Genomic DNA, 13268 nt, shown 5'->3' on the forward strand with positions numbered 1-13268 from the left:
GCCTTCAAAGTGGTCGTGCTCGCTTATAAATTGACCGACTTCGTTGAAAAATGTACTGCTGGAATTGTAATTAAAATGTTAGAACATTTGGTCTCGAGTAAATTTTTATAACCGTGCTTGTTTATTTGTTATTTGACTTAAACATTTTTAACTGGCGATATTTTTTTAATATAGAAAAAAGTTATTTTTTATTTTCATCTCATCTATTTAAAACTATGGGTTTTTAGCTCAACTAGTTTTAGAGATAATAATTTTTATAAAAAATTGTGGCTAGCGACTAAACGAGACATTTTTTGACTTATGTATATATATATATATATATATATATATGTGTGTGTGTGTGTGTGTGTGTGTGTGTGTGTGTGTGTGTGTATTTATACTATATAATGTGTTCTGTGGAAACCTTAACTGCCCCAATGAAATACTGAATAAAATGAAGCTTGGTAAAAAAATTTGATCTCGACAAAGTTCGTTAGCCAGCTTGGTGAGCATTTAAGTTCCATTACAGCAGCCGTTCAATCTTAAAAACATTCACAACTGTTATTTATTTATATGCTAGAGATGAATTACAAGTATTCTGGAATATGTTTAAAACATTTTGTTATAAACAACCTTTTGTAGTTTTTGAGATATAGTGTACACGTAAACCCTATGATATTAAATTAATACAATTTCAGTTGTTACAACTTCAGATAGAGTCGAAACGACTATCTTTTTCTACAAGTTTAGGGTATGGGTTAGGACTTTAAGGAGTAAAACAATTTAAAAATATTTGCTAGTTGTAGACAAATATCTAAAAAAGGTCGAAATGAAGAAGCTAGTATGAATTTCAAAGTAAGGCTAAAGGCCTGAGGTGTGAGCTACTCAGCGACCGACGCGAGCTCTTGCGGCAGCATGGGTTATCTCAGCTCTTGGACTGTAGCACTGTCACAGTGACAGCATCAGCCACACACAGCCAGTGTGCTACAAGTGTTACGCGCGTACAGACATCGTCGCGTCCCCTCTACCCCTCTGGCAATGTGACAGTGACAGTGACAGTGGAGTGTTTACCTGGTCTGGACGCGAACCATGGACCCTCGGTACCGCCCCGTGCAGACCAAGTCCGCCGGACACAGGTTCATCAATAAAGTCAAGTGTGCCCTGCCTTACGTGCCCTTGCTTCATCTGCCTCGTAGGAATTGTACAGGTATTTTTAAATTCCAAAATCGCTTCAATAGTGTATTAGTTCTTTGGAATTTAGTTGATGGTAGGTTTTTAGGGGGTTCTATCTACACCAGCCCGTTGCAAATAAGCCGTATTAATGTTTTAAGGAAAAACGATCTAAATCCGTTTGCAAATTCGTATTGATTTTCCCGAAAATTGAACCTGTGACCTCTGTCATCCTTAACCCTACGCCACGATGAAGGTGATATTTAAATTACTGTTGATCTTTAAATTAATAAGTGATGTATAAACTATTATCCATGGGAATTTCTGCGGATTGTCTGTAGGATTGTTTTCTTTTTTAATAAAAAGGAGAGGCCGATCCCCTTTTAAGCCTTATTCTGTCCGTCCTCATGGGCAACTGGCCTGTGCGAGGATCTTATCAAACAGAAAAAGGAGTTGGGTCGATTCAGAATACATCAGACCTTCACGCTATTTGAACTCTCGAAATAAAATAATGGGTCCGCCACTAATACTTGTTTGATGGGAAATTCAGTTTTCCATTTTTGGAAACTTGAAAATAAATAATGGCACTGAAATTTCAAAGTATTGCAAGTATAAAATGGATTTCTTAAAGAAACATTTATAATTTGTTAAAGGCATTTTTAAGCATGTTGTAGTAAGAAGAACGTTTCTACTTTAATCTCAAAATTTCCAGTTTGGTAGTATGTCTCTTGAACAGGCTTTGATATAAAAATATATATTTTAACTTTTAAATGATTATTATTCTTGTATTTGATAAAACTAACCGCTCTATTGCTTTATCTCAAAATATATTTTGGAAAAGAAGGAACAATCTTTGGTGTTCTTACAAATAAAAATGTATCGCATTTAAGGGTTTAGAACTTTCAAAGTTTAATCATAAAGGATTCTTTGTAAATTACATATCGACCGAAGCAGCCACCCCGGTGTCGTATGTGCGAGTTTGGTCAGTGGTGTGTAAAAACCTTTGACTGAGTGACGACCCCTTACCCCTGTTAACCTTTACGTTACTGTATAGCCTCATATTCATAAAAACATAACTGATAATAAATACAACAAAGTTCAAGGTTTTCCTCGTAGTTTTTGTGGCTTTAAAGATTTTTAACACGTCCCAAATTAAATTAGTTTAAGAAGAATATCAGATAAAGTATACTTTGAACCGCATTAAAAAAAATTTTTTTGAACTTATTCCGACCTTTTATATAATCGACGATAATAAGCGAAAAAATGTATCATTAGTTAATTAATTGATCATTAACCAAGCTAAACGGTCACGTTTTAACGAAAGTAAAAACAGGAGATAGTACTTTATGGACGAATGAATGAAAACGTAGTATATTTTAAATGAACCTAATAAAACAATGATCTTCGTCAAACATTGACCCAAAGGCCATCTATTGTGTTGGTTGTAATCATAAATAAAACATAATTATCAATATCCATTGTAAATGTCAGTTTAACGACGCAGGAAATAATCACCACTTTATTTTTCAAAACTAAAGATATATTAATTTTATAGTATACGTAAAACATTTGGTACTTTAATGTTATCCGGAGCCTACTATTTTTGGAAGAGCTTTTTTTGGTTATATCAAATTACATATTTCATATTTTTTAGTAGTTTTGAGACCATATCAAATTAAATACTTTGCTAAAGCTTCAATTATTTTAAGTTTCAACGTTGAATTAAGTTCAAACTATTGTACAATACAGTAAATTACGTAAAGGGATGTTGAAAAAGGAAGAAGGAATCCTGTATTTCTCCCTTTACCTTTTATAGGGTACAACAGTAAAGCGCAAACTATATTCCAAAATCGGGGTTTGGAAAGTACGAAAAGAAATTAAACCAGGTAAAAGTTCTTGTACAAAATTGACCTTCCAAGAATTTACAAATCTGCCAACAAAGAGGTTTCTATTTCTATTACAGTCTGCGCTATTGACCGTCAATATTCTCTTGTCCGTCAAGTATTGTTCTCTGTGGAGAAGAATGCCAGAGAGTGGTACAATGACAATGCAGCGGCTATTTCATATTTCCCGTTCTTCTAAGAAGTGGTTAAAATATTTCTATTTCATCAGTTTTTGCGTATCAAAACAAGAATGACCATAAGTGTATCTGATTAGCACATACATTTGTCAGGTATGTATACATGTATATGTAACATTAGTCAATTTTACTCATAATTAACGGAGTAATAAAAAAGTATAATATGAATGATTATTATAAAAGATTGAGGTGTTTTGGGGAATAGTTTTAAGATTATAGTGGAACACAAAAATTTTCTACAATATTAAAGTATAAAATAAGAACATAATACTTTGGGGTTTTCAGAAAACTTGAGGTTTTACTACATTTCTTAAACTTAATTACTCATGTATCGAAAACCGCTGGTACTAATAAACATAAGTGCACTTACATTTCTTCGAATCAACAAATAAATGGGAGAAAAATAGTTAGCGATTAATTTAGTGAGAGTTTTTCAAACTTAAGTACAGGTCGTTGGCGAGGCTATTCACGATGTTGTACTGGCTTAGCGTTAGCGAAGCCTTTAAGGTATTTGAAAAGTTGTGCTGTTCTAGTGTATATCGAAAACTTTAGAACACGAATGTTCTAATTGTGTGTACGTGAAGATTTTCACCATATAAATAGATCTAATGCGAGAGCTTCATAGCATATTCGTAGCATAAAAAGGCATTAATGAAAGTAATCTTATTTTTAGAACCATACGAAAAATTAGTTAAACACTCTTTACGTCCAAATTTACTCGTATAACTATTGTGGATGTAAAATATTAAAAATATTATTAATATCCACAGAACTGTTTTTAGTTTATTCGATACCCTTATTACCTTTAGTTATTAGTTATCGACATCAGAAGCATAGTGCAAAATAGGTGAAAATAATTCTCATTGTCTCATCAGTGCACAATTGAGAGCACTACGAAGTTTCTCACACGATCTCTCTGACACTGTGGAGCAACGTAGTGTTCTACAGATAACGTAGCTAAGGTGAGGAGGGTTGATTTTATGTGACTTCCAGGAGTCAAGTGTGGGACAGCGTCAGATTCCAGATGCTGCACGTAAGATGAAGGTGAACTGGAGCTAAATTCAACATTCACATAGCATCATTGGTCTAAACCCACATTGGTGAGCATTGAAATATTAGTAGAGTCACCGATACATAATTATTTATAAATTAAGTCATTTTTTATATAAAATGGTGCCATAGAAAGGGACACTCTGTATAGTAACTCAGTGTCTACTTGAAATTTCTTATATGGGAAGAACGAGGGCATATTATTATTGTTATACAGGATTAATAATTTTTAAAACTATTAAGGACCACCATATTAAAATCGGAAAGTGGGATCGGCAATGATAATATGCTTTATAAAATGAAAACCTGACTGTACAACAAATTATAGAATCTTCCATCAAAAAGACCCAGCATTGCTGGGATTTTCTTGTTCAGGAAAGATTCCTTTATCAATTTCAAGAAAGGCCAGGTTGTGTGCGCATACAGCGCAAATAGCTTCTTCGTTCCTAGACTATCATAGACTAGGCCATGATAACATAAAATGCCTTGAACATCATGGCCACGGGTTACCACAACTGGTATTTCCATCTCTTATTAGCCTACAGTGTAAAGGACACTTTCATAATAAGCACAAATGGGCACACGTTGGTGGAAGATGTTTGTTGTGATGGATAATATTAATATTTTGCTCTTACTTTACCCGCTAATATGTAGGTTTTACTTACAGACATATTTATATAAATAAGGGAAAGTCTTCTTACACAATTTTAACTGTGCCATCAGTGGTATCTAAAAAACGGTTACATTTACTGAAAGGTTTAAATGGGAGACTTCAACTACTTTTAGTGTCGTTAAAAATAGGAATTTAGAATTTAAAAAGTTTTCCACCATACTATACTATTGCGGCTACTTTTAAATTTCTTACAGAAACTATATATTTTCTTGCAATTGTGGATAAAAACAACATTTTAAAATTTTTGTACTTTGTAGACGATTTTACTTTTTAATTTATTCGTGTATGAGCCTATAGCGTACTAAAGCCTTCAAAAACATTTTGACGTATCTCTTTGCTTGGCAGTATAAAGTGAGTGCTTCGCACAACAAAGAATACACAGTCGGGGTGATGTATTTAAATGGATACGTGCTCCCATAATAATGTAAGGGGTTAAGAACAGTTGTGTCAGTAATCTCAAGGATAATAAAAAAACGAATGGCGTTGGTGTTAAGAGGACCATTAGCATCGTGTCCAGGTCCAGTAATAAAACCCTGGTGTGATCATAAATTGTCAACATGAGTATAAAATTAGAGTCGTACTAAAAAAAGTAATGACCACCATTAAAATTTCATGCATACTACACAGAAACATCAACTTTTTGTTTGATATATATATATATATATATATATATATATATATATTTTTGGGGCCGGCCTATGTGGAGGTAGAAGAAAATCTGAAATGAGAGCATAGGTCGAGTAGTACATCAAATTAAAGTTTCTATTAGAACACAATTCCGATCGCAAACTGTTTAAGTTATACAAAATGGCAGATGTTTAAAGTTAAATAATTGAGCTTGGTAAACAAACTTTTTTCATTCTTTTAACCAGTTACAATGATGAAACTCCGACAATCAACAATGGGTTTACGGGCCAAAATGTGCTGTCACCGTAGCTAGTATTATAAAGGCAAAAGTGAGTTTGTTTGTTTGTTTGTTCACACGTAAACCATTCAACCGATTATACTGAAAGTTTACATGGAAATTCTTAGGATCCCTTGTTAAAATATAGGTCTATTCTTATTTCAAATATCCCTTCGGGCTACGTTAATGATTGATATATGCATTACTGGAAACAAATATTATTAATTGATATTAACTTTGTTATTAGATAAATGTAATCAACTGTTCTGTGTAAACACAAATTTATGACACCACAAACAAAATAATATGTTTAATTTATAACCACTATTTTCAGTTTCACATTTATAGTGAGAAAGCATAATGTAAGCTTGGTACCTAGTAACAAAACTTCTTATTTAAATCTTTTCTGCAACCTCTAATGATCACAGTATGAGAAAATATCCAGATAATTAAATTATACATTTTAGTGTAATAAATACACTTTAAACTGTAAATGTTAGCAAATATTAAGTACGCAAAGCTTGGTCAGTACTGTTATGTAGATATAAAAGACTAAGTTACTTAACTTTTACTATAAATTTAAAGACTTATACAATCCCGCAGTTTTCTTTTAAGAGAAAGACCTGTATATATATATATATATATATATATATATATATATATATATATATATAAAGACCGGAGTAAATTACAATGTCCAATAAATATACACTTTTTGACAGATTGCATAACCGTGGCAACAAGGCAAACTCAATATTGACGTCGGTGATATTATTCACTCGAAACAGAAGTTCTCACACACGTGCAAAGGCTACAAAATTGCGTGCGAAGTCGCGAGCGAGTAACTGCTAGTTTTGTACATAGCTAGTCCTTTTAACTTAATTTCAGTATTAGAAAGACATTTGGTGACACAAACAAGATAAGAGTATACCTTCCTACAGAATTATACTATTTTATTTGCATAACTGATATAATACTGAAATAACTGTAGAAGGATTATAATGTCGTTGTGTATTTTATCTTACCGCATTACTAATCTAATTATAAATACTTTTAATGGAGTTCTTTCAGGACCAATATCAGTTTAAATTTATTATAATAATTGAAAATGGTCTAAAGCTATTTGCAACATTTCGTTTACTTCCACGAGAATAGAATCTGCGACTCATGAAAGCCACAGCTTTGCCCCTAAGCTGCAAAGTTTCAGATAATAATTCGATGTTGGTATGTGTAGAATTCAATGAGAGTTTAATAGACGCCACAGCAGTGGTAATCAGTTAACATTTTTCTACTGGTATAAGGTCAACAGTTTGTGGCTAATTAGAGCACTATTTAGTGATAAAGTGCTTATGAGACCGGAACTTTTCAGAACTTGGCCACACTGTTTTCGATAACTAGGTGATAACAGAGTTGACTGTAACAATTGTTATTGTTATCGCATATATGCGATGACAATAACATTTACTTAGTAAGAGTGTTTTGTGTTTTGATAGAAGTAAATATTTTTGAAATATCTGCAAGATAAATCCAGACATATATTACAACCTAAGCATAACTTAGCACATTTCAAATCAGAATACGCAACTCAAAACTGGAATGTAATAGAATTTACATGTGGCAATTAATTTATACTTAACGTACGAATATAGTTGAATTGAATAAGGTTAAATTGAATTTGTATCTAACTTTTTTACTAGAAGTAATAGAGGAGTTTCCAAATAATTATGAATACAGAACGCACTACATCTCATTAAAATACTATCAGAAATGCAAGAGCTGTCATATACTATTATATTTTATCTAATTAGGCCTAATAAAGTTTTTATGTTATATAATAATACTGAAGTTTACTCATTTCTGAATATCTTCAAAGCCAGATTGTTATCCAGGTTAAATCCCTTCACTCACTTCAAAAGTAAGTTCGATTCATATTCAATTACCTTGCATATATAAATTATTAATTTCGGGAAAACAAAATAAGAATGATGGAATAATTTCGTTATTTGGATATGAGTACAGAGGCGAAATTAGGGACACTTTTCTTCACGTAGAGTGACGTGGCAACAGTGTTGCACTTCCTTTCGCGGATGTAGGTAGTGTTTAAAGATATAGAAGTATGGACTCACTTGAAGTAAAGCGTAAATCGGTCCATTAAATTATCGATACGTGGGTCAGTCTTGTAGCGCGTGTCTCACCACAGAAAGCAGTGATGTTAAATTGGCATTTCCCTTTCGAAAAATTCTCGAATGCAAGCGTATACATAAAGTAGTGTAGGGCATAAGCATTCAAAGAGTTTTAAAATCCCAAGAAATAATTTTTAACATTGGCCCAATTTTCAAATTTTTACAAGCCATGTCTCAAAATGCTAATTTACATCCATTATAGAATTTAGAAATATTGAAAACATGAGATGATCACCATACTAAAGTACCACTTTTAAGGAGGATATTAAAGAAGTGCACATTTTGGTGAGGTGTAGCCTTTTACTACATATCATCGAGTTGACAACCTAAAGGCCAGTTACACGGCCTAAGTCTGTAAACAACAGCTTTACGGAAATGTTAACACTCAAACAAAGAGCGATAAGGATTGAATGAACTGTGACAATCTGAAAAGGTTACTCCGTCACCCGTCCCTTCTCTTATGTCAGCTTACTAAGTAAATAAATGACTAACATTCGTGCAAACATTACACAATACCACAGTGAACCCACGAGAAAACAAAGCGTTGACCACAGAGCGATGCCGCTGTTTACGGACAACGTTGACGTATCTGGACTTCGACCAGTGGGAATTCCTATCACTCTTGGCCATCCGAACAAAAGAACCACAGACCGACATTCTTTTTACAGATAACTAATGCGTCGGCTCAACGTATCTCTCCATTTAAGGCTGCTACGGGAATTCTTATGATGGATAGGAAGTGGGAACTCGACGAGCGATGTCCCAAGATGGGATGTACATGTAAAGATGGGATGTACATGTGGCCTACTCTGCTCGCCCGTGCTCGCAGTTCACGCCGAGGATACCGCGTCTGGTCAAGGTCTGATGAACCTCGGGAATCACCGTGACAAGCGGCATGTTATTACACCTGGTTGTTGGTATACAAGACGGTTACTGTTGGATCATCTCCAAAGGTCGCCGGAGCTCCCCATTAGAGGGATTAAATTACCCAGAGGCCCAGGAACCTTGTTGTGAGCTGTGTTTCTTTCTTTCCTAAAAGTCTTCAGCATATCCTCGAATCTATTGGCTGGACATTAGTGAATCTATCACTCGAAGGGCCGGAAAACTTCATTTCTGCCCCTCAGTCTATCCGGAAGATACCTCGAGGACGAATACATATTATACATTTGCATTTCTTATGGTATAGTAATAATAAATCATATGTTTCTCCGAACTATATCTCGGTTGGGACTTGTTTCTGGGTACTTTTCTTCAGGCCATTGGTCTATACGTCGTACGGTACCGTCAGGACAATGTTGAGAATTCGGGAGGAGACTCTCAATCGACCCACATAATATTTGGACAGATTACAAAAAACATATTGAGATACATCTTGCAATGTAAATGTTTATCTGTACCCTAATTTGTCATGTTATTCGTTTTTTGTATTTCTAATTGTTCCCTAGTTTCTTAGTTGTATCATTATTTATTTAGTGGCTTACTATTTGTTGTTATTATTTTACTTGTTTAACTATTATACATTAATAATGCAAGAATACATTATATGCAGGGGATTATTGCATAGAAATGATTAAAAAAACAAATCTTTAGAGTTGAAAGTTTGCATGAAGCTTTATTTCTACAAGAGAAAAATCGAGTTTTATAATATTGCAATGCACTCGGTGGGGTTTTGCAGAGAATTTGCTTATATTTTTACATAGGTTTCATGGGTAACCTCGTGGCAACAAGAAAATTGCGTTACACAACGTTGTTGCGTAACAGGAAACGTTAGGTTACATGCAAAATTTAAAGTATATATACCATTTCTTTCTTGAAATATTCTAATTAATCGATACCCACGTATCGATAATTTAATGGACCGATTTACACTTTACTTCAAGTGAGTCCATAGCCTACTTCTATATCTTTAAACACTACCTGCATCCGCGAAAGGAAGTGCAACACTGTTGCCACGTCACTCTACGTGAAGAAAAGTGTCCCTAATTTCCGCCTCTGTACTCATATCCAAATAAAGAAATTATTCCTTAATTCTAATTTTGTTTTCCCGAAATTAATAATTTATATATGCAAGGTAATTGAATATGAATCGAACTTACTTTTGAAGTGAGTGAAGGGATTTCACCTGGATAACAATCTGGCTTTGAAGATATTCAGAAATGAGTAAACTTCACTATTATTATATAACATAAAAAGTTTATTAATTAGATAAAATATAATAGTATATGACAGCTCTTACATTTCTGATAGTATTTTAATGAGATGTAGTGCGTTCTGTATTCATAATTACTTGGAAATTCCTCTATTGCTTCTAGTAAAAAAGTTAGATACAAATTCGGAATGAAGGACAATGATACAAAAAATACATTTTTACATCCCATCAGAAGACATTTTATTATGCCAGTCTGAATAATAGGCTTGAATGACGTTCAGCCACTTTCCATTGACGGACAAGCACCAAATAGTTATCATTGCTGCTATGTAGAAGTGAAATGTTGTTAAGTTTTGAGGTATACGAATGAAATCTCTCGATACCATGCGGATAATTAAGTTTCGTAGACTGCGAGAGGTACTAAAACATAACGTTGCCTAAAAGTCGAAGTTGATAGCTCAATTTTTCATTGAGACATCCAGTGGATAGTGACTCACGTACAGACAGACAGAAGAATATTACCAACACGCTTTGTGATAGCTGCGAAACATACAAACTTTCAAGTCTATGGCTTAATCTTTACAGGTATATCATCCTGATTTACATAACGTACGTGGCTTTGCTGACACTTCTATGGAGGGACACACACACACACACACACACACACACACACACACACACACACACACACACACACACACACACACACACACACACACACACACACACACACACACACACACACACACACACATACATATATATATAATATATATATATATATATATATATATATATATATATTTACAGAAACAGGTTATTCTCTTCTTAAGAAATAAACCACAGTATATTGGTTTGAAACATTTATAAATTTTCGTGTATCTAGGTACACTTCTTCAGATAAATATACATGTGTAAATATTTACATAAATTGGGACAAAACATTAGGTAAGAACTCAAACAAGAAAAACAAACATTATAAATAAATACAGTAGATCAGCAGCTTATGGGCCATGACATGACGTGAGTGAATAAGTTGGACGAAAAATAAATTTATCTTAAATTAAGACCCCTTGGATGTCTTGTCTGAAGAACCAATTGGTGTGCAGTTTCACTTTTTTTCAATTTAAATCTATTAAGGCTTTCGTTTGAATCTTCAGGGATCTTATTTATGCCTTTGATGGTGTAGCAATTTTCTATCTGATTTTGTTTATGGACATTGATAGCGTGACTGGCTAAAGGTTTTTCTATATCGCTATGGACAATGTCAAATCGATGGCCAGTTACTCGTATCCGTAAAGGATTCGATGTTTGGCCGACGTATTGTTTTTCACAAAATTTACAGTCAAATTGGTAAATAAGGTTTTTTGTGTCACAGTTAATGGTTCCTTTGATAGGATATACATGATTGGTTACATTACTTTTGAAATTTTGACTTGTAGACATGATCTTACAGGTTCCACAACGAGGTTTTTGGCAAGGTTTACAACCAAAAGACTGTGATTCCTTATTTACCTTTTTTAGAGGATCAGTACAGACCAACAAAATTTACAGTCAAATTGGTAAATAAGGTTTTTTGTGTCACAGTTAATGGTTCCTTTGATAGGATATACATGATTGGTTACATTACTTTTGAAATTTTGACTTGTAGACATGATCTTACAGGTTCCACAACGAGGTTTTTGGCAAGGTTTACAACCAAAGGACTGTGATTCCTTATTTACCTTTTTTAGAGGATCAGTACAGACCAACATCAGTCTATATATATATAGACTGATACCCAATAAACTTGTAAGCAAACCGAGTGCAATCATTGAATTGTTAATTGGTGGTTTTTAGTGATTGGTTTTTAAGGCTTTCGTTACATTCTGGCGGGCCATTGATACGTTGTATTGGTTTATTAGTGTACAGCCAAGGTAGGTAGATGAAGGTACATGTCCCTCCATGACATTTGGTTGCATGTTATCAAAGCCTCGAACCATACACCAACCTCTCACCAACCAAATGAAACGAACCGTACACGACATTTTGCATACAATTTCGCCTGTTACGCGAGATACGATCTGGTGTACTACTTCTTTGTTTTTAGCACACTTTTAAAATACATAAAAGTATAAAAGTTGAATATCTAAAAAAAATTAGATCTATAGAAGAAATGTAATTCCGCCTATTGAAATCGCTATAAAACATTAACGACCATCTTCCTTATACAAGGGTAAGTTCACTTTACAATATAATCACTGCTTCGTGATGTTTCAGTGAGTTACTTTGGGGCTTCTTGTATGAGTCAAATTCCTGTAGTATGATTTCGGATATTTGTCGTCATTATATGTTAAAAAATTTAAAACACAACGGGAAGATAATTAGTACATGAAAAGAAAGAAAAGGCTTAAACATCCAGAAAACTTTCTTTTCTATGTACTAATTATTTTGCCACCTGACGAAGAGGACAGATTTCAATGCTCGAAACGTTGTGTTGTTTTTGTATCATATAGTGATGGTAAATGTCCGAAATCCTTATTATCCTTCAAAATCTTCCATCACCAGTAACAAACTTGAATCAAAGAAATTCTTACAGTTCAAAAGAAGAAAAAGTATCAACAGATTTTTACTTAAAAATCTGAAGGCCTGCATCCCATTATGGTCACTATGGACAATCAAAATACCAACTGCCCCAAAAATACAGGAATCTCCGGTATGGGCGACAATCTTGCGCAAGTATGTGGGAACCTTGATCCAAAAAGGATTGATTCAATAATTGATACCCCACTTGATCAGCTTAGGAAACATTTTTTCCCCGGTAAGGATTTCTAGATTTTATGGCGGTTGCAAAAAACTTGCAAACTCATTCAGAACAGCATTGGGAGAGCGAGAGTTGTCGAAATGGCAAGGCGAAGGCAGGCAACTGGCCGTGCTCTTGGGCCTCAAGGTTGCCTCTACACCTGCCTGCCCCTGCCATTGGTAACCCCACACCGGTTGGGCAGCGATCAGCTGGTCGGTTGCGGTAATGTCTTGCTCCATCGATCCTTCAACGGGAAGTTGTCACCGATGGTTTAATAGAGATAGACATTTAGCTTTAC

General features: G+C 34.2%; 1 protein-coding gene across 1 annotated transcript in view; it reads left to right on the top strand.

Annotated features, from left to right (window-relative positions):
- The window catches only part of LOC124368217, a 57569-nt gene that overhangs the window by 22261 nt on the left and 22040 nt on the right, over positions 1-13268 (top strand). Inside the window, exon 4 of the mRNA XM_046825492.1 lies at positions 923-1186. Coding sequence (XP_046681448.1) covers positions 923-1186 — 264 coding nt within the window. The remainder of the gene's footprint in view (positions 1-922; positions 1187-13268) is intronic.

Source organism: Homalodisca vitripennis, chromosome 8 (assembly GCF_021130785.1).
Source record: "Homalodisca vitripennis isolate AUS2020 chromosome 8, UT_GWSS_2.1, whole genome shotgun sequence".
Classification (NCBI taxonomy): domain Eukaryota; kingdom Metazoa; phylum Arthropoda; class Insecta; order Hemiptera; family Cicadellidae; genus Homalodisca; species Homalodisca vitripennis.